Raw genomic sequence first — 24,632 nt, forward strand, 5'->3', positions numbered from 1 at the left:
ACAAATCAGGACAAATCTAGAATTAAAGCAGTGCTGGGATTTGTAGTTTAATAAGAAAAACAATTAGAAAAACAGCATATTGTACAGTAGTCTACAATTTCTGGGGGCAAAATAATATACAATCTAATATATAATATATATTAAGCCTTTTTTTTTCAAGCAGTTGCTAAGGCTGGGTGATATGGGAAAAAATAATATTTCTATAATTGTTAAGTTCATATTAATACACTTGCATACTTACTATTTTAAGTATTTTAAATCACATGGTAGAGTTCAACTTTGACTCATCAAGTCAAATTTTCATAATATATATGTACTTTTGTATTCCATGTCTCACTTTGCAACATATTAACCTTTTTTCATTTATTTATACATTGGTAATACCTATGCATAACATTTTATAGCTTATCATTCCTCAACACATGAATTCTGTAAGTTACAATATCTAAATATAAAGACATTGTCTTGATAGCTGAATTATTACCCAGTCTTAGCAGGAGCAGTACCTTTTTTGAATAGGCCTTTTTCACAGCAGACATTTTGATATGCCACAGTATGAAACACGTAGGTCTAAATGATAAAAACAATGAAAGCTGAGTTTTATTTAGCTGCTTCAGTTTCAGGGTTGTGGCATTATGTATGTTGGCTCAGTGCCATTGCTTACTGGACACTTCAATAGAACAGAGCTATCGTTAATGTTAATAGTAACACCTGTGCTTTTATGGCAAGTCAAAATGTCTGTTGTGAAAAAAACAATGTTTGATGACATGGTGTATGGATACACATTCAACCCACACTATGCAGGGTTGAATGTGCATTTACAGCATTTACAGACTCAAAAGTGCAACTAAAGGTTCATACATGTATGGAAGACCATTTCCACCAGAAAAATAAAAATAAACAGATTACATGTCAGGCTTGATGAAATGGTGATGGTAGACCAAAATTATGAGATACTGTGCCAAAATTTATGAGGTATAAAGTTAATTTAAAATTAAATTATGATAGAGTAAGTCACAATTTAGAATTTCTCAGTAAAAATTATGAGATAGTCACAGTTTGGACTATCTTCTAATTCTGACTAAGTTTCTCGCTTCTCATCATTTTGTCATTTTCTTATCACCATTCTGACTTCATATCTCATTACTTTGATTTATTTCATTTCAAAAGTCAACATTTGGACCTATTATCTCATAATTATATCTTTGTATCTAATAATTTTGATTTAACATTAGTATTTTTGCTTCAATCATCCCTAATATTTCATGATTGTCCTTTTCCTGACAGTAATGGACTTCCATACACTCCTGTGCCTTTTCTAGTAACATATATTTTCTAGAAACAGATATACATTTTTAGTGCAAAATTCAGTAAAAGATTTTAGTTTCTGATTCTCACTTTTTATCAATGTCCAGATCTAGGAAGGGAGGGCATCTGTGGTGGCCAATCAGACTCCAATGGGAGCCTCTGCCACCCCTGGATGTCCCCTCCCAATCTGGAAATGCCTCTGAGTGGTTTACACATACATACAGTTTTTAGTGATTATCATCCACTTTAACTGCTGAGCCAGTGATATGCTTAAGGTAGCCATCCTCTAATTCCACATCCTCATCTCTGACTGCAGCAGCACCCACAGGAGTAGGCAAGTAGACATTTTCCCATCTTCCCCCAGAGTCTGTCTGTGGATCTTGAGAGGCAGCAGCAGTGGCGGCAGCAACCTCCAGGCCCTGGTTGATGTAGCTGGCCTCCTGGCTAGCCTCCAGGACCGGCAGCTCAGACAGAAGACCTTTCAGTGACTCGCCCAGTTCCCTGAAGCCAGGCCTCCGGGTCGGCTCCTTATCCCAGCAGCTCCGCATGACTTCATAACTGTGTTTGGTTTAAGGAGAGGCAGTAGGCAGTGAGCAGAGTAGAAATATACATACTGTAGATTTTAAAAATAGCAGCAGCATTATAAGGAGCATTGTGTGTATGAATAAACATATTTGCTGTATATAGTATACAAACACAACTTGTTAAAAAACTTAAAATACAAGAACTGTAGCAAAATCCTTAATTGTATTGAAGCTGCAAGGATTAGTCGATTAATTGATTAGTTGCCAACTATTACATTAATTGCCAACAGTTTTCATAACTAATTCATTGATTTTTGGTTTTTGGTTGTTTTGGGGGTTCTTTAAGAGAAAATTGTCCAAATTATTTCAGTTATCGTTGTGACAGTTGGTCAGGACAAAAGATGACATTTGAGGATGTCTCCTGAGGTTTTGGGAAACAATGATTGAATATTTTCACCATTTTCTGACATTTTATGGACCAAAATCAATTAATAGAGAAAATAATCAACACATTCATTGGTAATGAAAATAATGGTGATTTCCAGCCCTAAATTGTATAATATCATTAATATTTGCAGAATATTAGTATAACTGTAAAAACTGAACATGTACATATGTGAATAAAATGTAACATCAATGCATAAATAAAGTGATGCACTTGATATTAACAAATCAAGTAAAAGTTTACAACTGAAAAGTAGTTACAAAAATAGGTGCTACTATAGGTGCCGTAATCCAACTATATTGTATTAAAAATATTCATCTGACAGTATAAATACTGAAAAAGGTGAAGCCCATTAGGACTGACAATTGCAAGTCAAAGCAATCATGTATTAAATTATCAAGAAAAGTATTACATCACTATTTTCGACTCATTTAAGGGAACAGTTCATATCTATTCCTCACATTAATTCAGTTACTAAAAACATTTGCTTAAAGCTTTACTAATCATTATTTTTACATTATCAAGGCATGTCAATAGATAAAATGACCACATTTGTATATAAAAGGACTCACTCAGAGTGAGGACATGACAGAGAATCATTAGCAACTCTGCAGTTCACTAAAACTCTATAGTCTAGAGTCTTTTACTCTTTTAGCTCATTGTTTTGTTTTCCAGCCCACAAGATCTGCATTTATCAACCTCGTTTCCCGCAGATACAGGTCAAATAGAAAAAATTGATGTGCGAAGGGATTGCTAAAGTGAGTGAACAAACTAATAAATTGTGAGGAAATATTTGGAGCACTCATATCATAACATCTGGCATATCAGAATAAAAGGGTAGATGGATTAAGATAGTGTTAAGGTTAATGTAATTTGTTATTTATACCCACTGAATAAAATAATTGCTCCCGAAAAATGGAATACAAGCTGACAATCAGATCTGTATATAAATTAGCCTTATTTGCATAACTTACAGTAATAAATTCAAATATTGTAGCATTTTCACAGTTTGACGCATATTCAGACCCACTGCACAATACCTGCCCAGCACCAAACAGACAGACAGACAAATTTAGTTACTAGCTGGTGAACACAGTGGAGCATTTAGCGTAGAGTGAATATCAGTGTTAAAAGGTTGCTCCTCTCCCTTTTCACTGGGCCTTGGTTCCCAACATTACTTGTGTTTTGTGTATTGGATCACTAATTTCAGTCCAATGTTTCTGTTCATTTACACAAATGATGGAATACAGGTTTCAGTTGAGTAGTTTGTGTTTCACAATGTGACATTTTGTTGAAGGACTTCAGTCCTGTTGAGAGTTTTGTGATAGTAAAGCACATCATCTGCTTAAGCAGTGATAGTGACAACAGGTGTGCATCACTATTATTATTAGCTGCGCTAAGCAGTGAGTCACTAGGCTCTGTCAAGTTGAGGTAGGAAAGATAAAACTGTTCTGTAGTAAATGACACACTATGCACAGTATAGTTTGGTGCACTCATGGCTGTGTGTGTGACCAGAGGAAATAGTGATTGTCAGCATTAACAAAGAAATTCATTCAATGAATCTTGTTCTATATGTTTTGAAAGCTTTGTATCATTGGCTAATGATATAGCTACTCTAGACCTCTTTACCCTTGCCTTCAGCTCTGCCGTAAGGAATCTGGTATCTTTGATCAGGATATGTCCTTTTACTCCCACATAAAACAGATCTCAAGGACTGCCTTTTTTTACAATTACGTAATATTGCAAAAGTCAGGCACATCCTGTCTCAAAAAGATGCAGAAAAACCAGTCCACGCATTTCTCCAGCAGACTCTTCAGCTGGTCCGGAATGCAGCTGCACGTGTAATGACAAAAACTAGGAAAAGAGATCATATTTCTCCCATTTTACCTTCTCTGCACTGGCTCCCTGGCTTCCTTCTCTCTCAACCCAACTGGTTAAGGTTTCTTCCCGTTAAATGGGAGTTTTTCCTTACCGCTGTCGACAAGTGCTTGCTCATGGGGGAATGTTGTGTCTCTGTAAATTAAAGGGTACAGTCTAGACCTGCTCTATGTGTAAAGTGCCCTGAGATAACTTTTGCCACGATTTGGTTATATAAATAAAATTGAACTGAATTAAATTGAATTGTAGCTCACCCTGTGGTAACCTGAGTAGATTGTACGTTCCAGTTAGGCGAGGCTGAGAAGGTAAAAGGCCGGTCACTGGCCAAGTGTGATGAAGCGAGGGAAGAGAGTGGGTGGCAGTTTGCTGTGTGGCTGCAGAGTTTATTTGTTTGTTTGTTTGTTTTGTGCCTTTACATGCATGAATATTGTGGTGACATGGCTACTCCTGTATCTGTTGCAAAAATCCCTCTTCACAAATATTAATATACAGCTGTTGAGAAACGCAATGCATCCACAGTAGTGTGAAAATGGAATTCCTCCTTCGTTTAGCACATTCAGTTAAGATGAAGTAGAGGGAACTCACAGTTTCTGGTCACAATCCTCTGGTGGTTTGAGTCTGTGTCCTGACACCAGCAGGTCCAACAGCTCATGGTTGTGGACTCCAGGATAGGGAGTCCTGCCCCGGGTCACAATCTCCCACATTGTCACCCCAAATGACCACTGAGAAGACAGGAGCAAGAAATCAAAGTTTCACATACTCAGTACAAATTCAGACATTCAGTCAACGTCACAACTAAACAAGACTGAATCAGCTCTGTGCTTTCAAAGCTGCTTACTTTTAACAGAAGCTAAAAGCTCTCCTGCTTATGTCCCACTACAACAAAGTGGTCTTCCACTTAACACTGAACTCACCACATCACTTTTGGTGGTGTAGATGGACTCAGACAGGCTCTCAATGGACATCCACTTGATTGGCACACGGATTGCTACTTTCTGACGATAATAATTGTTGCTGTAGATTTTCTTGGACAGGCCAAAGTCAGCCACACACACCCTCAGGTCATCACCCAGCCTGTGGATAATAAAACAAAAAGTAAAAAAGTCATTTGGATAATCAGCACAGGCTAAGGCTATGCTCTCTGGAGTCAGATCAAAGAGTTCAAATGCACTATTTTGAATATTTTATCCCAAAACCCACAGTTTCCTGTGAGGCCCTCATTCTGTTTCATTGAAGTTTCTAGCAGCTTCCTTCCCAGATACAAGCCATGGTTGAATACCAATAGCTGAGGACAGAGACACAGTTATATATAAACAAGGAGTCCTTGATTTCTGTCTCCCCCAGCTCTAACACGACTCCCTCTCAGTGTCTCCCTCTGATGGACTTACATGCAGTTGCGTGCAGCCAAGTCTCTGTGCAGAAAACCCTGCGAGCTCAGATAGTCCATCCCTGCTGCAATGTCAATCATGAAGCGCAGGAGACTTTGATGGGGCACAAACTGGGAGAGAGGGTAGAGAGAGATTTATTCTGTTATTTATCTGAAATATTTGAGGGGAGGGGTGGGTTTTGATAAGGAGAATGATGGATGTAAAACTGTAGTATGTATGATGTAATGGAAACTCAAAAATCACAGTAGCATTTGGGAAAGCAATATTCATTTTGATTTTAGTTTTTTGACAAAAATACCTTTAGTCATATTTTTAGTTTATTTTGAAAAAACAAAGGCATTTTAGTCTAGTTTTTATCTTGAAATTTTATTTTCATTTTCATCATGCATTTTGAATTTTTATGTCTTCGAAGCATTCTGAGGCTACAACTGTCAACATCTTTGATCTGTACAGTTAGCATGGCTACAGGTGTAGCTCTTGTTTATAGTGAAGTTGTTCACTACAATACAATTTGTCTGGTTTAGCTTAAGAAAACCATCTAAAACAGTGGACAACATGCTGAAGATCTAAAATGATCGACATTAATGCTGCACTCATTCTTAGCAATAGCCTATAGACGCCAAAGATTGTCAACTGAATATTAATGTTCATCATCCACTGCCTTTGATAATGTTGCATTAACATTAGTTTACCAATCTATAAATGTGGGCATGCTGGTCTGTGTGTTTTTGTAGTTTGTCCCAAGTATTTTGTAGCCTCTTGTCAAATTTTCAAAGGGAGTGCAGATGAATTTTGTCCGTAAATGTGTTTCTTTTTCATTTCAAGAATAACGTTAGCTAACAGAGATGTATCTACCAAAAAGCAAGATGCTGCTTAATTATTAATTAATTAATTATATTACTATTAATTCCAATGAGATTACTGCGTTGGCATGTGGTGGTGGTGGTGGGGGGGGGGGGCACAGAGGGCAAACAGCAAACAAGGCATAATGTCATTAAACATAGATCAACTTTCACCATAACAGAATGCAACATCATCATGCAAGGATTGTATAAAGCAAGCATGCATTCCTGATAGACTACTTTGAAATAAGAACAGAAAGATTTTACTATTACAGTGCACAACTCAAACTGTCAGGATCAAGGTCTTTTAGTCTTTCTAAAGATATCTTGTGTGAAAATGTGATATTTTGTCCTGAGGGTGGTGCTAGAGGAAAGACTGAGGAGTGTCCAAAATGGAAAGGGTTCATTTCTGGGGGAACATAACTGTTCTCAGTAAATTTTGTGACAATCTGTACTTTAGATTTTGATATTTTATGTGATCACATAGACGTTTTGGCTGCAGTGGTGATAGAGGAAAAGTCAGAGGGATCACTAAAACATTTGGATTCGTCTGTGTGGACCTTGAGTATTGATACAAAACTTCATAGCATATGTCCAGTAGCCACACAGATATCTTGCTTACAAGCAGTCTGATTGTCTAACTGCCTGTGTTTTTGCCCTGTTGTACTTCCTTGTAGCAATTACTGGAGTACAATGTTACAATAGCCAATAGGAAGGATGGCAAAACCAGTCTTCTCTCGGTTCCAGGCATGGAGTCAAAAGTCTGAGTGTGCTTGTGTGTATCTGTCTAGGTAAGCATGTGCTAACATTGTTGCAATAAGCCCTGATTATGCCCATGCCCATCTGTTGACTGTATCTCACCATAGGAATATCACCATAGCGTGTAGCAATGAGGAAGCGGCGCAGGTCTCCATGTTTCATGTATGGCAAGATGACCAGAGGAACAGGCAGAGTAGAGTCCTGCTCTCTCTGTAAAGTGATCCCTGCAGGACAAACACATACACATGTCTTTCACAAGGTTGGTTGCTGTTGCAATAGAGGAGAGATGGCTAAACTGAGTATGTGGGTAGAGTGCCTCTAGAACCAGGTACAAACTGTATCAGATTTAGTTTTTCCATATCTGTGACTGAGAGTGCAACTCTCAGTCACATGAAACAACAGAGTCAGAGCAACAGAGCTAGGTCAGAAAATATATTTGCTGTCAAAATGGTAAAGACCATTTGATTTTTGAAATATCTGAGGATTCAAAATAACTTTAAGTGTTTAGAATTTAGAATATGAGGGATGACCCTAGCATAACTTACAAGTGAGGCAGTTTTGCCAAAACTGTGATAAAATGTGCCAATGGCTAATCTAGTGAGTTACTGATTTATTGGCTGATTTACTTTCCAACCTGTAGCTATGGTCATGAGCTTTGGGTAGTGGCTGAAAGAATGACACAGACACAGATGCGGCCTAAATGTGATTCCTTTGCAAGTTTACTAGGCTAAACCTTAGCGATAGGATGAGGAGCTCAGGCATCCAATATGAGCTGGAGTAGAATTCCTTTCAATGCGAGGAAACATTGAAAGCCAGTTGAGGTAGTTTGAGCACCCAATAAGGATGTTTCTCAGATGCCTCCCTGTGGAGGTATTCTGTCAAACTGGGAGGAGACCCCACAGCCTCCAGTCGCATGGTTGCTATGCTCTCTTTTACACCAACAATGATGCGTTTGTAGCATTTGAATGTTGACATTGTGGCTTAGCATTTGGTTGTCAACTGGGAGTTGATGTATTGTTTGCATGTAGGGTGTGTAGGCCATGGCTGTTGGTATGATTCTCAGAAGGCTAACAGTTTATGACGGCGTTATATCTGGTTTCTATTGGACTACAGCATGCTTGCTGATGATATATTGTTTGCAGTCACCATGATTATTTCAACTGTTTGTTCGTGGAATGCAAGCTATAAGGAGTCTTTAGAGTGCTGATATTGTTACTTTGTTAACATGATATATTTTCTGATGTGCTAAGTGGACCACCCCAAGACATAGATTCAGCCTTTTGAGCATGGATTTTCATTGTTGACCTTTAGAAACAGTTCTCTATATGGTAAAGAAAATCTAAGCTCAAATGTCCACATACTTGCTTTTGGATATTTCATCCAATTCGCTGACTTTCATTCATCAGCAAATATACATCGTTCATATATGGCAAGCCATTCAACACTAAGCTCTGTCTTGGTACAGCACCTCCCATCCTCTCCCAGAGAGGAGGACAGGAATGGTGTATGGTGAAAACCCGGACAAGACAAGAGACTGACTGAACCAAGAGTCAGTGAACGGCTGGAGAAATCCAACATCAGAAACCATCTTTGAACAGAGACAGGAGTTATCATCTCCCCTTATGTACAACTACTTGTTATTACTTGACAAAGGTCCACCACCATCTCTATTAATCAAATAAAGACCATAAGATGTGGTTGAAAGCTCTGAAAAGTCGTAAGTGGACCTTTGAGCTCAAGTTCTCAGTCCACTGTTGACCAAATCAATAGTGCGTCTATAAAGCACAACTTTTGATATTAACTTTGAATCAAATGACAACTTAAAGTACTGCCATTCCCACTGGGAATCAACAGCTTTCTGTTTCTTTCTTTCCTTCTGTGCGGCTTTCAGCCAATTTCAGCCCAAGATTTTGATTTGCCAATCTGTAAGGTTGACTCCCAACTAACCAAACAAACCAAGCGATAATTGCCTACAACTTGATAAGCTAATAAGGTGTGTCCAATTTCAAATGCCCACCTCCTTTGAAAGACACAGTAAACAAACACCTAAAAGGCAGAGCCTAAAGGCCAGTAGATTGAACCTGTGCCCCAATGCAAGTATCAACCCATTCTAAAACTAAACAAGTGACCAGCATGCAATGGATTCTAGGATACTGCAAACAGCAAAGGACACACAGGTTGTGTCCTAAAAATTGAGGAACATGTTATTACAGTCCAATCGAAAACACCCAACAGTTAAACATCTCAGTAGTGGTAGGTGGTGTATCTTACCAAGTAGTCTGACCACATTATCATGATCAAAGTTCTTCATGATTTCTGCCTCACTCAAAAACTCATGTAAGTCTTCCTGGCTGTGGATTCCAACTAGACGTGCAGGACAGAAAAAAAATCACGAAAATAAGAAACAGTAGAGTACAGTTTTGATAAAGAGTATAGGCTATCATTCAGTACACACCTCTCATGGTCTTCACAGCAACCTTGATATCCATACCTTCCTGTGGTGTAAAGACCCCTTCATAGACTGAGCCAAACTCTCCTGTAGAGAAGAAAAGGACAGATATTATCACCATCTTTAAATGTGGATGTCTGATGTTGAAAGTTTTTTGGTTAACTGTTTTTAAAGGATATCATTGATGTCTAATAACTATGGTTTTCAGCGTACTGAAATTTGTCAATGACCTCACAAATCAATCACCTCTCTTGTTGAAGTTGCACTAGGGTGTAGGAAGTGAACAGAGTTAATTCCTGTATTACCCCTGTAGACTCTTGGGTTACACTGTCACATGAAGAATAAAGTAGTTCAATAAATGTCTGCACCTGGTTCTAGCCTTGATTAGCATCACAATCCTGATCCTACGGTTTTGGGATGAAAATGTTAGTTGGTCAGTGGTCCACCGCTTTGGTCCCAATGGAAATATCCCAGTAAAGCTTTAATGGTTTGCCATGAAATTTTGTGCAGACCTGACGGTACCAAGAGGATGAATCCTAATGACTTTGGTGATCCCCTGACTTTTCATCTAGCACCACCAGTTGGTCAAAATTTATATTTGTCTAATACTTTGGTTTATGACCAAATATCTGCAAAACTGATGGCATTCCAGCCTCAGCTACACTTCTACACTCAGGTGTTTAGTGCTAATTAGCAAGTGTTAGCAAGCTAACATACTAAAGTAACATGGTAAATATTACCTGCTAAACATCAGCATGTTAACATTGTCACTGTTGGCATGTTGCCATGCTGATGTTAGCATTTAGTATAAATCATCCACTGAGAATCATTTTAGCCTGACTGGACAAGTGTCAGACCAATAATCTGAACTACAGAGAGCATTCAGATGAAGATTTGACTTACTACCTCTTAAAAGTTCCTAAACCTCATTAACAACTATTCAAAGAAGCTATCATAGATACAGTATAAAATGAATCTGCAACATCATGGCCTTTTTCTCACCTTTAATTGGCTCAAAAGTTGTTTGTTTGTTTATTTTAGTGGATAGTGTAGGGTTGAGTGAGAAATTATTCACTAATTCATTTTTCAAAGATTTCTAATTCTAATGGCAGTGTATATACAGAGGACTTTTTAGGCTCTGTACATTTGCCAAAATAGATTCTTGGCCATTCCGGTCATTCTGATGGTCATGCATAGCTGCAGTTGATTTGGTTAGCAAACACCCCTTGTTCACTGTTTTTTATACATTGTGACATATTTTGAGCTCAATATATGGAGTATAATCACTGGAGAATGTGTGGAAGACCATAAAAAAGTCAGACAACACTATGCAATATAGTGGATATCAAATTATTTGGGACTGGGTTTGTCCAGTCAGGTGTAAGAAGAGCTCATACTGATGTGTAAGCAGAAAAGACAGGTGTCATACATCCACAGTATTATATACCCTATTGGGAGTCTGCAAAACACTGGTCCAGCATTGCAGGGCTAGACAAGACAGGATCGTTGTTGATGAGGAATCATGGACTGACCTTTGCCAAGCTCCTTGCCCAGTGTGAGTTGGTTTCTCTCTACCAGGACTTCCTTCAGGCTGTCCAACAGCCTGCCACTAATCCCCTCCAACAACTGGACCACGCCTTCAAATGTCATAAAATAAAGAGACTTTAATGTGTGCAGGGCTCATTAAATTTTTCCTACGTAACACAATGTCATCATAGTACATAAACATGTACATGTATGTGCTGCAAAAACATACACCATGTATGTTATTATGTTCTGTGTTATTTTTTATGTGTAAATTTATATTTTGGAGGGTCAAATATATATTATTAGATATGTGTCAAAAGTACTGAGCAATAGTATCGAGTATCAAACATCCAGCTCATGTCACACTGACACATTTGTGCACAGGACTACTTTTTCCTCAGTTTTCAAATTTGCCAGGTTAAAGGAACACATTGGTTTTCCATCAAAGCACACAAGTAGATGAGAGGATTGGTATCCAATTCATCTTTGTGCATACTGTACAGATAAAATCAGTGTCTTGTTTGCATGATGGTCAATATATAGGCGGACAGAAGTTGTGTGTACTAGCTATATTCACAGCTGTGTGCAAAAAGAGATTAAAATTAAAAGTACTGAAACCAAGGAGGATTCACATTTAAAAGTATGGCAATCATGTTATATTTAATGTTCAGATTTTTTGTGATAATACACCAATACACACAGATTTTACTACATGCTAACCTGATACATTTTCATAATTTCTCATGATAAGAGGCTTTCAGCTTGAATGAGAATTTCCATTCTGTCCTGACATTGGTATTATTCAGCAAACCACAAAGGAAGAAAACAAAACTTGGGTTTGAGGAAACAGACATTCTGCTTTTGAGGGTTAGAGATGATGAAATAAAAATGGCAAAGTATTGACCTATTACTCTTCAGGAATATGACTTACCGTTGGCCTGCAGGGGTGCAGCCTCAGGCTCAGGTTGTTGACGTCGGTAGGTGATTCCACTGTTCATTGGCAAAAGCTCTACTTCCTGGTCAGACCTGCGTGAAAATATTTTTTTGTCATTATCAGTAAAATTGTCATTGAACTTCAGTCATTATCACTTCATGTTCAAACTTCTCTGCACATCTGCAAAAATATATGTTTTAGCCAAGTACTCAATCATGGGAAAATAGACCAAAATGCCCTAAAACATTAAGTTGCACTGGAACAATTTGAATGCTCAAAAAAAAAGTGGCATCACAAGCCCCAAAATTAACTTTTTAGCCGATGTCACCACAACAGCTGCAGCTAATATTTTATCAAATTTAAAACATTTTTGATATACTTGTCTCATGGGAAAATACTTTTTGAAGAATGTGAACCCTGTGTTATAATGTCCAGTGCTACAACAATGAATTGCAGGAATGACAAGCTGAAATCATTTATTTCTTGCATGCAAAAATGACTGTATATTAAATGCCAATGTTTTAGAGCAGTCTAGCATAATAATCCACAACATTTTCAGTTTAATAAAAATGATTTGGTTACTATTGCGAATTGATATAATACAGTATTCAAACTATAGCCAGTTTATGAAAGACATTTTCTGTCATAGCCACAAACAAATGCAAAGATGTGTTTTATGTTATTACGTTGTTGGAATAAATCAGATTAAACACCAAAAATGGAGACAAGATTTTTTTTAAAGGCACAACAAGAAAGTGACCAGGCCAAAGAAAATGAAGTGGAAAGTCCATTTACCTGAGTTTACTATAGTTTCTGCGCATAACACAAACAGCAATGGGGACTATAGCCATGAGCAGCAGGCTGCCAAATAAAACACAGATTGTCAACCATATATAGAAGCGTCTCTGGTGCTGGGGAGCTGGTGTTATCTCATTCTCTGAGATTTGCATGTCTGGAGTCACAGTGATCACCACAGGAGGAATTTTCCCTGTAAGAAAAAAGAAGATTTTCCTGTGGCTCAGAAATGAACAGTACTTTTGGAATACTATTATTTTAAAGATTAATCTCCTGATTTTGTTGATATACCAAATAGCGCCCCCAAAATCTTAAAGCTGCACTAATCAATACTTTCTTATATTAACAGTGAGAGGTGTTGGTTGTAGTGATGAACTCACAGAGAATGACTCTGCAGTTCCCCTCAGCTCTACAGAGCTTTTTAGTGTCTCTCAGTTTAGCAACTAGCTGGTGATGATTGTGGAGCATTTAGCAGTGAAAGAGCCAGATATATGCTAATGTTGCTCTGTGTCTGCTGGACGTGTAAACAGACAGCTGTTTGTTGAGATGTTTAACAACCTAATAAGGAGATTTGTGTTTGCAGCTTGTTGCACTGTCCCCAAATGCAACTGCATATCAGCTCACTATTGATTTTCTGAAATTCAACTGTTAACTGTGCTTAATGTACCTTTAAAGCAAACCTATGTAACTATGTAATGAGTGGCCACGAGTGGCCATTACAGGAAAAAATGTGACAGTGTGTAACTGTGTGAGATGATAAAGTGAACTAACTCGTAGCATCAATTATATGGCGATATCTATCTAAAGTTTGCTAATATTAGCTAACATTAGCCACCATAAGCTAATGATCATACCAGACCAATAAGGCTGTAGCTGCCCTGAGCATGGAGAGTTGAACAAGTGTGTGTTTTATTGGTCATGAGTTTGACTTTTGATTTGCAAGAGGTGTTATTTCTATAACATAGTCTCACTTTAAATAAGAAAATTAAAGCATATTATAAAACTTATAGTTACTAGTTGGGAACTGATACCAGAATTGAACCCTCATAATTGAAAGCAAATATATCTGCCTCTTTGACCCCCACACCCTAATTCCCCACCACATTATGGTTCTTAACTGTCTCTTTGCTGTTGTTCACTTTCTTGGACTACCTAATGTGTTGACATGATCTAATCAGGTTTACATACATCTATGGATGGTTACAGTGGCAGTGGATGAAGGTGACGCCCCCTGCAGTGTTGATATATCATTCCAGGCTTGCACTGACAGCCTGTAGTCACTCTGTGGGTTTAGTCCTGTGATGGTGACAGATGTGTTGGTGAGCCCCGATGAGTCTGGCAGGAAAACCACATCATCCTCACATGATCCCCACTGACTGCCAGTCTCTGCTTCCTTCTCACACTTGACTCGATACATCACTTCCTGTCTGCCTCCCAGGTCATGAGGAGAATCCCACGTTATGAGCACAGAGTCATTATGATGACTTGCTTTTACATTCACAGGGGCAGAAGGTGGCTCTGTGGAGGACAGGAAGAGAAGGACATGTCTTTTAATCAGTGTTGTATGATGGAGTTCATATTTGTGTAAAATCCACTTAAAGGTACAGTATTATTTAGTGGCATCTAGCAGAAAGGACTTAGCAGATATGTAATATAATATTCATAAGTATGTTTTAATTAGTGTATAATCACCTGGTTAGAGTAGCCCATAACGGAAAAACCAAACATTAGCTCTAGATAGGGCCTTTTGCGTTTTTCATGAGTTTTGCGGCTACCATAAGTTCTCCTACACCCTCGAAAGGGGAGGGGGAGGGGTATTCAGTAGGTTGCAATCTGCAATCTAACCACTAGATGCCACTAAATCCTACACACTGCACCTTTAATATATCTGACTAGGATCTAATCAGATTCAGGTCTTTGCATAAACGACTGTAGAATTGATCCATTTTAAAATAAATATAAGCTAACTGCATGAAATCCTTATAACCAAAAATATTTAAAGCCCCTGTGTATAGGATTTTTATGTCATCATAGCATCTTTCAAATCATTGTGATGGCGTAATGTCTAGCTTGTAGGAAAACGAAACAGTGGAGTGTATTGATGTCTGCTACAGTGTCTGTTTTGATATTACCAGTGGGGGGCGCCAGAGTTGACAATTTTCAAATTAACAGTCTTCATTGTCTAATCTAGTTAATTAGTTTCCAGTAAACCCACTCAGTGTTTCTTACTGGTGCAGCCAAGGTCTCCGGGGTCTTTTGGCAGGCGACTGAAACCCTGTAGACAGTCACACCTCTCTGATCCCTCCCTGTGAGTTCTGCTGTTTGGTGGGCACAGCCGGCATCCTCCACTCTCATTGGCCGGTTTGTAGTGATCCATCCTACATGCTGGTGAAACAGAGATAGTGGTATGTACAGTATATGATAATAATATGGCTTTTTTAAATGTGTGTTATAATATTTTCTTGGTTGCAGACTAAAAATCATTAGATTAAAATTTTACCCAGTTTGGGTCAATATAGCACAATACTGGCTTAATGTTACCCAGAAAGCCACTCAAGACAAGGGATTGTTTTGACCCAGTTTTTTGTTTTTTTTTAAATTAATTTATTTATTTATTTTACTGTTGGGTTATTTACGGTTAATATCTTGTGTATCTTTTGAATGTCATATGCACATTGATTTGTTCAAGAAACAACACATTTGTTTGACAATTTTTAGCTAAAGTACTGGGTCAAAATAACAGATTGCTACTGGGTGAAGTTAATTCCATGTTGTATTGGTGTTATACTGACCCAAACGGTGTGGTGTGTAAGTAACCCCTACACTGTTAAACATAGCACAGGAAATTAGTCAGATTTACTCATCTTTACAATTAACTTTTAAAACACAACTTTTATAAAATCAAGACTATGCCATCTTTAGAAGAAGAATTAAATATGACTCCTTTTACAAAGGAAAAGTTATATTCATGAGCAACTCGATGCATCCTTTACATGTCCTTTATAGAGGGGTTTTGCTGCTACAGCATCACTTGGTCTGGTATGACCGGTAGCTTATGGTGGATATTGTTAGTAAATGTTAGCAAACTTGCTGAAGCCTCATATAAGCTTCACATCAACTTTCAAATGCATTTCTGCATGAAAGTTAGTCTCCACTTCATTCTCTTTCCCTATACATGTCTATTTTAACAAAATCTTAAGGACTTTATTGAAAATGAAGAACTGACTCCTCAAACTGAGAGAATGACTAGAAAGAAAATCTGACTGTAACATTTGTCAGCTAAACAGGGCAATAAAGTTAAGATATAAAGTTTTTTGTTTTCTCAGGACAGTGAATTTAACTCAGTTGGTTTTGTGTTGTCACGAATAATGAGAACAGTTTGAACAACATATTCTAGTTCTGTTTACTCAGCCAACAATATCTTAGAGTGTGTGGTTCATACAGGGAACATGGTAATGTAAATTACATCGGTTTAGCAATGCACAGGAAACAAAGGGAGAAAATAAAACCAGTGGGGACAAGCTGAAAAGGAAGAAAATTATGGGAAAGAGGAAATGAAAGTCAACGTGAGATCCTTTTGGTGACTAACACTGTGAAATATTTGTGTCAGCACAACATATTGTGAAAAAAATGGCTGTGAGCTGTTCTGTTCCATGGCAACCTGATCCCTGTACATAGTGCTAATTTCAACAGCCAGCTGATGCAGATACATTGTGCAAAACTAAAATGTTGCTTATGTGACATCTATAGCAGTTCATAAAAAACAGGGCTGGTATTTCTCAAACATCTAAGAATTACACTAAGAATGCTCTAAAGTGCAAACTTGAAAAAAACAGTTCTTGTCTGAGTGTGAATAATAAGACACATTTATCAGGTGACTTACTCCTACTTACAGTGAAGTGTAAAAGTAGCTTTTAAGAGCATCTCTCAAGTAATCACATGATTGATCACATGAAGGAATAGCCAATCAGAGACACATCTGCCACATTATACAGTCTTTTTAAAAATCCTTATAGTTTATGTTACTCTGCAAGAACATGGAATTATTCAAAATATAATTCTATAAATCTTCAAATCTCCAGAAATATTGAACATATGAAATGAACAACAATCTAACATATTTATAATGTATAAATATATAAATAGGGATGAAATAACAGGAAATTGGCCTGTTTCAGTAGCATATTATTGATCATGACCCATTTAGTCCAATCTGACATTTATCAGGTGACTCTCTCTGACATTTAATGCCATTTCAAAGTCAAAAGAACTTTAATACTTTTTTTATTCTTTACTTTGTGAGTAAAACTTTTATCTTACGCTTAAGTACAAAATTTTACTTTTAGCAGTTTGATTAAATATGGACCTAGATCATAACTGTGTTGCACATTAAAAACTTTTCCAGTATAACTGATGGTTTGCTCTGTGTTTGTCATTGCAACATGCCCTTAGTTCCTTGTACGCTTTTTGGATTTCATTGCCAGAGCCTTGGTTTGAAGTGACTGTTAATATTTCTTGTTGGAAAGTCAAAGAGTTCAAACAAAAGTAGAGATGTCCTGATTATGTTTTTGTAGGGCAATGAGGGTCAGATAACTGTGATCTGGAATGAGTGCCAGGTTGCAGTGACCTGTACCGATGCCAAACATGTCAGTCCACTGAACCAAAAACAGGAGACATCTGGACATATTGGAAAAAAGGTGGAATACCACACACACACTTAGTCCAGACTTGGACTTTGGTTTTGGACTTTAACCAATAAGTCCAAAAATAAGTGAAACTGAGAAATGTCCCATTCTTCTTTAGAATTTAGGATAGCCAAAAAGTCTGGTAAACAGGATGAGACTTGTCATGCAACTTGAACACATACACACACATAGCCTGTCTTCAGTATAAAAAGGCATGTCAAGTTCTGTAATGTTGGAATTTTGTCTGTCTATGTTGTCTGTGAGCCGTCGTGAAATAAAAGAGATTCCCCATCTGACACCTGTGTCTCGAACATCTGATTCCTCTGTCGTCCACCTCTTTCTGCCACAACATTTTTACTCCTGATCTCGATCCAGGTCGTAACTAGTCTATTTATTTACTTGTTTACTGTTTTTGTTTCTATTTTGAGTTTCTAAATATTAATTCTATGTTTCTTTCTTTATTACTTATTTATAAACGTTATATAATTTTTGATAGTGTTTGTGCGCACAATGATACAGCTCTTATCTAGCTGTTGAATATCTGTATGTTTATTGATACATTTCAAATGACATTGCATGACGTTGCATTGACAATACTGTACTTTGGATTATATGAAATAGACATGCACACCTGTGTGACAGATGATTAGGGCCACATGAAAAAATCATTTTTGAGTTCTGATTAAAAAGAAAAGTTTCAATTTTTAATTTTCTAAAGTGTGAAATTAAGGTCAGAATTCTCAGGAAAAAAAAGATTTACAGTCAAGAATGCCAACTAACTAACTTTAATCTCAAAATCATTTTATATTATTTATTACAATCAAAAATAAAATTATTTTCAATTTTTTTAATATTTCTTTCTCTTATTAAATTATAAATTGTGCAAACTAACATCTACTTCCACTGTGGTATTTATTTATTGCGCCTGATATACTCATTTATGTTTCTAAGTACTTCTTCAGGGATGTTTAATTAATTAATTAATAATGAATTAATTTAATATGTTAAGATAAATGTGTTATGTATGTATATATACTGTTTAATAGGTATTAGTTAGTTAGTTAGTCAGTTAGTTGATAATAAAGAAATTGTGCACATGTGTGAAAAATATGAAATAATTGAAAAAAAGATCTTGTCACTGTCCTTACTTTGACAGGTATGGTTCATGGCTTGATGTCCAGGTTTGCAGGTACATCCCCCCTGCAGTGGACCCCACACTCCATCCACATTACACTCTCTAACAGGCGGAGAAACCACCACAGCTCCCTCCACACAGGAACCCGTAAGGGGCTCTGACCCGGCCCCTGTCCTTCCAAACGAGGTCAGGTCAGCCACGATCTCAGGGCACCTCCTGTAGTACAGCCTGATGGATGTCACCAGCACACATGTTCCTGAGTAGGAGAAGCCAAGCTGGAAGCCTCTGCAGCTGACAGAGCCCAGGTTCAGAGCATGGCTGCGGTTCAGGTAGCTGCTTATCTGGTTCGTACTGGATGTATTGGGGAGTGGCATGGAGGTCTGGAGGTCCAGGACTGCCAACCTATTTTGAAACCTTGTGATGGGTGTATCAGAGTCTAAAAGATAAACCTTCAGTGGGCTGAGCTGACCAGACTGCTCTACTTCCTGGGCAAATGCAATATCCATCAATAGATAGCGAGCATCTTTACGTTCCATCCACTGGCTTAAAACAGTTCTTCTTGTCTTTTTTCCACAAGCTTGAAGCACACGACGTGGACTCTCTGTGCCAACTCTTAGTGGAATTTCATTCCACTGGAGTATAGGAAAGATGCAAAATCAGTGAAAAGCTGCACTGTAAAACTACAGGAAAACACAGCACCCTCTATACAAGACTGACCCTTGTGGAAGATACTTGAGGAATATTTCAGACCTGAAGTGAACAAGGTATACATTACATGTGGTAATTTGATTAAGCACAGTTCATTAATGAATATGCATCCACATATATATCCATATAAGCACAAGATAAACTGAAATAATAAAGGACTTGGAACTAGATTTTAACTCAGGGCCCTTTGACAAGATGGTCAAGTTTAGGCAATAAAGCAGGTGTCACTGCTGTAATTTCTGTGGTGCGTGCACTATTATCAAAGAATGCATCATTTATGAAATTACCACAAACACCACACGATGGAGCCTATCCTGTGAATAATGATTTTTATACTTTTCTGTTCAAAATATCAGCCACAGGCAGCATCAATACAAAAGTCACAACCTTCCAAAATCCATTTTATGATTGATAATGTGGTACAATGCCAATTTAAATGGGTTAAAGTATGATTAAAGAGCTGAGATGAATGAATCATGCATGGATTAATAACGTACCAGCTTATACAGTAACACCACTCATAATGTTAGTAAGTAAATACAATCATACAGATTCACACAGTAAATGTTAACAACAAGCTCGAACAGATAAAATGAACTTTTGATGTCATTATTCAGCAACTTTTACTGTATTTAAAGGGACTTGTTATCATATTTTGATAAGTCATCCTAATACATGTAGCAAGCCTTATGATTACATAAAACCTAGTCACTTGTCAACCAAACTTACCTCTTTGCTTGGCTCAGAAGTCCATCCCAGGTTGGTCCGTTTATCAGAATGGAAAATCTCCACTAAACAGAGGAAAGGAAAGAAAAGCCTGTTATGTCATGCTGGACTTTCGCTAATAGACATTTTCCTGTTTGACAGAACAGTGAGCTGGCCTGTCAGAAACACAGCAGCTCATTTCAAGAAGCATAGAAACATTGTACATATGTGCTTTACATTATGGCTGAAGCAGTACTGTGTTTTACATCGTATCATTCAGCGCTGCTCTTGATTCAGCACACTAATTCACCCAATTTCCCAAGTGTTCAGCTATCTTGCCGTCATCAGGGCGTTCTCTGAGATTGTTCTGCTTTCTAAATATACAAACATTTTTGAAGAGTTCAGTGGATTACATTTGCTTTTTAAAAACTTTATGAGGATATTCCAGTTAAAGGCGAAGTGTGTTGAGGTTAACTGTAGGTTACATTGAAAATAGTTTGTGTTATTTTACAGTAACTATACTGTGTATACTATGTTTTTCAAATGAGGTTGAAAATATATAGATTATGTTATTTTGTACCAAAAATAAAGATTCAACACTTACTCATTGGTGATTTAAGTTGAAATGTTCCTAAGTATTGAAACATTAAGGCAATAGCCAAAAACGTTGAGGTAATAAAGTATGGTAATTTGGATAAGAGTTGCTTGATTTGTTTAATTCTGATGGACTTGATGGTTTTTATGTTTATTGTAATACTTTTATGTTGTCGCAGAATAGTTTTTGCATTCCCTTGTACTATATTTATGTTTTTAGGAAATACTTTTGCATTCTCTCACCATGGTTTTTCCATTCTCTGATATTTTTTCATGTTTAAACGTAGTTTCTGCATTACTTTTACATTTTACATATAAAAAATATGATCTGTTTGTAAATTATGATGCAGCGTTACAGGCTAAATTCCTCAACAGTGTATGAAGTAGTCAAACTTTAGCTCCACCTGAACCACCCACAACATTTAAATGCTGCTTACAGTAATGCATCAATAATAATAACTCAGTAATCTATTATATCTCACATTGAGAAGGGCCATTTTATTTTTGCTGACAATACTTTTGTACTTCTACTGTTAATATATTTTTGAATGCAGGGCTTTTACTGCAGAATTTTACACTGTGTTATTGCTACTCTTACTTCTGAATAATGAATGAATAATGATCTGAATACTTATTTATATAATATTCAAATGTCTCAAATTCAAAGAACAAAATATTCAGAGAGAAAATGAAAATGAATGTGAGGGAATGACGTTCCCACTGTAGCTCCACAGGGACTCTGTATTTTGGCTTTCTTTTTCTTTCTTTACTACTTCCATGGTCATAATATTCTAGTTTGAAAAATAATTTGCTTTTATAAAATGTCTTTTAATAATTTGAAAATCGACTCACTTCCTCTGACATGCCTCAGGTTTTGCTGTATACAAACTAAATAGTGAAACCACTACTGTGTATTGAATTAAACTATACATGTTGCTAATTAACTACTATTAATATCTAACTACCATATAGGTCTACTGACTTCTATGGAATAGTTTGAGTGAGGGGATTTTTATTCTTACATACTAGTATAGAACTGTATGGGGACATACAACAGTTAGAGGATTAAAAAAACATTATATAGTAGACTCAAAGATGTATTTGTCACATACTCATACTTTCAATATGTACAGTGAAATATGATGTGGCATACTTTAAAGGATGTGCTATTAGGCTAATGTGCCATGAATTGCTATATCTTTTCCTGCAACACTTCCTGACAATGCTCTCACAGGCCACTGGAATGTACCTCAGAGTTTAGATGTATCATAATACCATCACATTAACTTTTCACACTGATATATACTAAAGATAGAACACGTGAACACTCACCCTCCTCTGCTTGATATTTTACGTCACAGTTGGCTTCCCATATCAATATCCACAATAGTATTGAAGTAGGCCAGACAGCCCACAGTATACTGTTACACACAGCCATGTCTTCAGCTTGCTAGAAGTGTGAATCATAATCCACAGCTGCCACTTACATCCTTGCAGCCTGTCAAGTCAGCTGTTCAGAGGGTAAGTCAAATGAGTGATGCCTGTGTTTACACTCTACTCATGATTTGACTCAAAGGAATGTTGTAATTAAAGTACAGAAATGAGCCCTCCTCCTCTGGAGAGGATGTCTACGCCCTGAGTTCTTGGAAATATGTGCTACTGTTACACTCAACAATACAGTAAAACAATTCATCCAGAACACAGCACAAGATCATATATCAGAAACAATATACTAAACAAAATAGAAATATAACGAATGCTATAAATGCCTATGTAGCCCTAGATATTAAAACTAAGATGTAAATAAGTAACTTTATTGTGTTCTGCTTTATATTGAGAGGGGGGAAAGGATTTTGTCGTTCAGGTGTCATTCAAAAGTTATAAAAATAATTGGCAGCTGTTTTCTTGGTTGGAAATACAATCAACCAATCAGAGTTTTGGATGCAGGATTAAGAATGTGGATGTCATGTATCATGGTAACTTACATCATCGCAGCATGGATTCAGCAAGGATTCAGGTGCGCATTCAGGTGGAACATGAATAAATCTCACCTGCCAACAAAAATTACTGCCATGGACCGTGCAAAACATTTGAGAATGCGGGAAACTGTTTTGTACTATTTATAACATTGTGGTCGAACACAAGTGGAAGTAACTTTTCTAGCACAAAGCATAGAACACAATAACTAACTATTGTTTTAATGGCATTATTGACTGATTTTATTCAGTGTTAATGTTGAGGTGAAAATTTATTTAATAAAGGCTTATAAATGGAACTCATGTAGCTTATAGGATTTTCCTTTTTATATTACTTTAAGCCCATGGTTCTCACATTCAGAAAATACAAATAAAAAGTATGATAATGCCCCAATTCACAGGGCACGAGGGGTCACTGAATGGTAGCATATGATTCACATTATTTTCATACTCATCAAACCTTTCAGTGACTCCTCATGCACTCCCATCAGGATAGAAATGTTTAATCATAGGTGATCACTCAGAACAACTTTGTATTAATTTACAGTGACCCTTCCCTCTAAGGGGACAAGTAGACCAAAACCATGCCAGGTAAATGCCCCCCAACACATAACAGAGCCACCAGATCCCCTCACTGTAGGAGTCAAGCATTCAGACCTTTACCGTTTTTTCCTTTAATTTGTCACTTGTCTGTATGTAAGCTTAGTTGTTAATTTGAAAAACTTCCTCTACTTTAATTGGGTTAGTTGGTGCAACTAAGAGTTATTTACTGGAATCAATCAGTCTACTTTTGTATAAGATTTTGTTTTTTGTTATTTTTCCAGCCCAAAAATACTTTCGGTCCATCATTGTGTAATCCTTTCTCACTTCCTCTATCTTTTCCTTTTTTAGAAATGTTGAGTGTGAGGAATTTTTGCTTATGTCATCCCCTTTGAAAGAAACATTCACCCACTATTCGCAAAAGGAGCTAACACTTTTAATGACCCTAAAATACATAATGGCATCAAATTATAAATTGATCAAAACCTGCATTTATAATATCTGCTAAGAAATTTGTTCAAATAATACCAGCATTTATGATGGTATGTCATCTATCCATCATCAGCAGTAGTTAAATCAGTTCTTTTTAGTTTCAGTTACAGTCATGATCAGCGTTTGAGGTTTTGATTTTTTTTTTTTATCCTCACTATACAGCATCATGTTTGCATGTTTTTAGCCTCTTTCAGCAATTGGTTTGGTTTTACAACCACCAGTTTATCATGTAGTTGATTCTCAGTGCTCTAATCAACCTTGTAGCAGCTGGGAGTTGTTTTCAGAAAGCTCAGATGGACAATACAGATAACATTAGCAACTAGCTAGGAAAGAAACTGAAGCATTTAGCAACTAAGAGAGTTTCTCAGGAATTAGGTGGAGACCAAAACAGAGAAGAGGGAGAGTAAATGAGGACTTGGATTCATCATGGACATAAACACGAGTTCAAATGAATGCTAATGTTGCTGGATGTGTGAACAAGAGTTCTTCTAATCCCTCATGGCCAAAAACACAATAATGCAGCTTTAACTACTGAGTGCATATAGTCCACAAATGAATGCACAAATAGTGTATTAAGTAAACTGGCATTTATTTTTATACAAACTAGTACAGTGCCTGTTCAAAATGTGAGTGTTCAGAACAGGCCGATTGCTTATTATTTCTCGAGAACCACATATATCTCTCTTCTCTCTTCTTTCAATAAAAAGCAAGGAATCTCTGTCTGTCTGTCTATCTGTCTGTATGTATGTATGTTTGTCCTTTAAATATCTCAAGAACCATTCATCCAATCTACTTCATACCTGGCAGGTGGATTGCTGGGGAATCAAGGAAGTGCAATGTTGATGTGATAAGTTGTTGTGATGAGCAGTTCTTGAGAAAGATATCAAAAATACCTCACAAAAAATTGCAATTGCAACCCACATTGTGGTCAGAGATGGGATTACATCT

At 37.1% G+C, this 24,632-nt stretch overlaps 1 protein-coding gene across 2 annotated transcripts; it reads right to left on the minus strand.

Moving 5' to 3' along the window:
* Positions 1-22: 22 nt before the first annotated feature.
* On the minus strand, positions 23-22,895 carry si:ch73-40a2.1 (tyrosine-protein kinase receptor TYRO3). Of its 2 annotated transcripts, XM_042401159.1 has the most exons (16): positions 22,662-22,895; positions 22,009-22,186; positions 20,107-20,168; positions 18,683-19,301; positions 15,079-15,234; positions 14,038-14,367; positions 12,850-13,042; positions 12,052-12,146; positions 11,126-11,230; positions 9,600-9,680; positions 9,416-9,508; positions 7,247-7,368; positions 5,544-5,653; positions 5,070-5,229; positions 4,741-4,877; positions 23-1,866 (listed from the first exon to the last, which is right to left on the minus strand). In XM_042401159.1, the coding sequence occupies exons 2-16, from the start codon at positions 22,112-22,114 to the stop codon at positions 1,536-1,538; spliced, it is 2,700 nt and encodes an 899-aa protein (XP_042257093.1). In that variant the 5' UTR covers positions 22,115-22,186; positions 22,662-22,895; the 3' UTR covers positions 23-1,535. The 2 variants fall into 2 exon arrangements, with proteins under 2 accessions (XP_042257093.1, XP_042257094.1); XM_042401160.1 differs by lacking the exons at positions 18,683-19,301; positions 22,009-22,186; positions 22,662-22,895 and having other exon boundaries at positions 20,107-21,648.
* Between the last annotated feature and the right edge of the window lie 1,737 nt (positions 22,896-24,632).

Source organism: Thunnus maccoyii, chromosome 22, assembly GCF_910596095.1.
Source record: "Thunnus maccoyii chromosome 22, fThuMac1.1, whole genome shotgun sequence".
NCBI lineage: Eukaryota > Metazoa > Chordata > Actinopteri > Scombriformes > Scombridae > Thunnus > Thunnus maccoyii.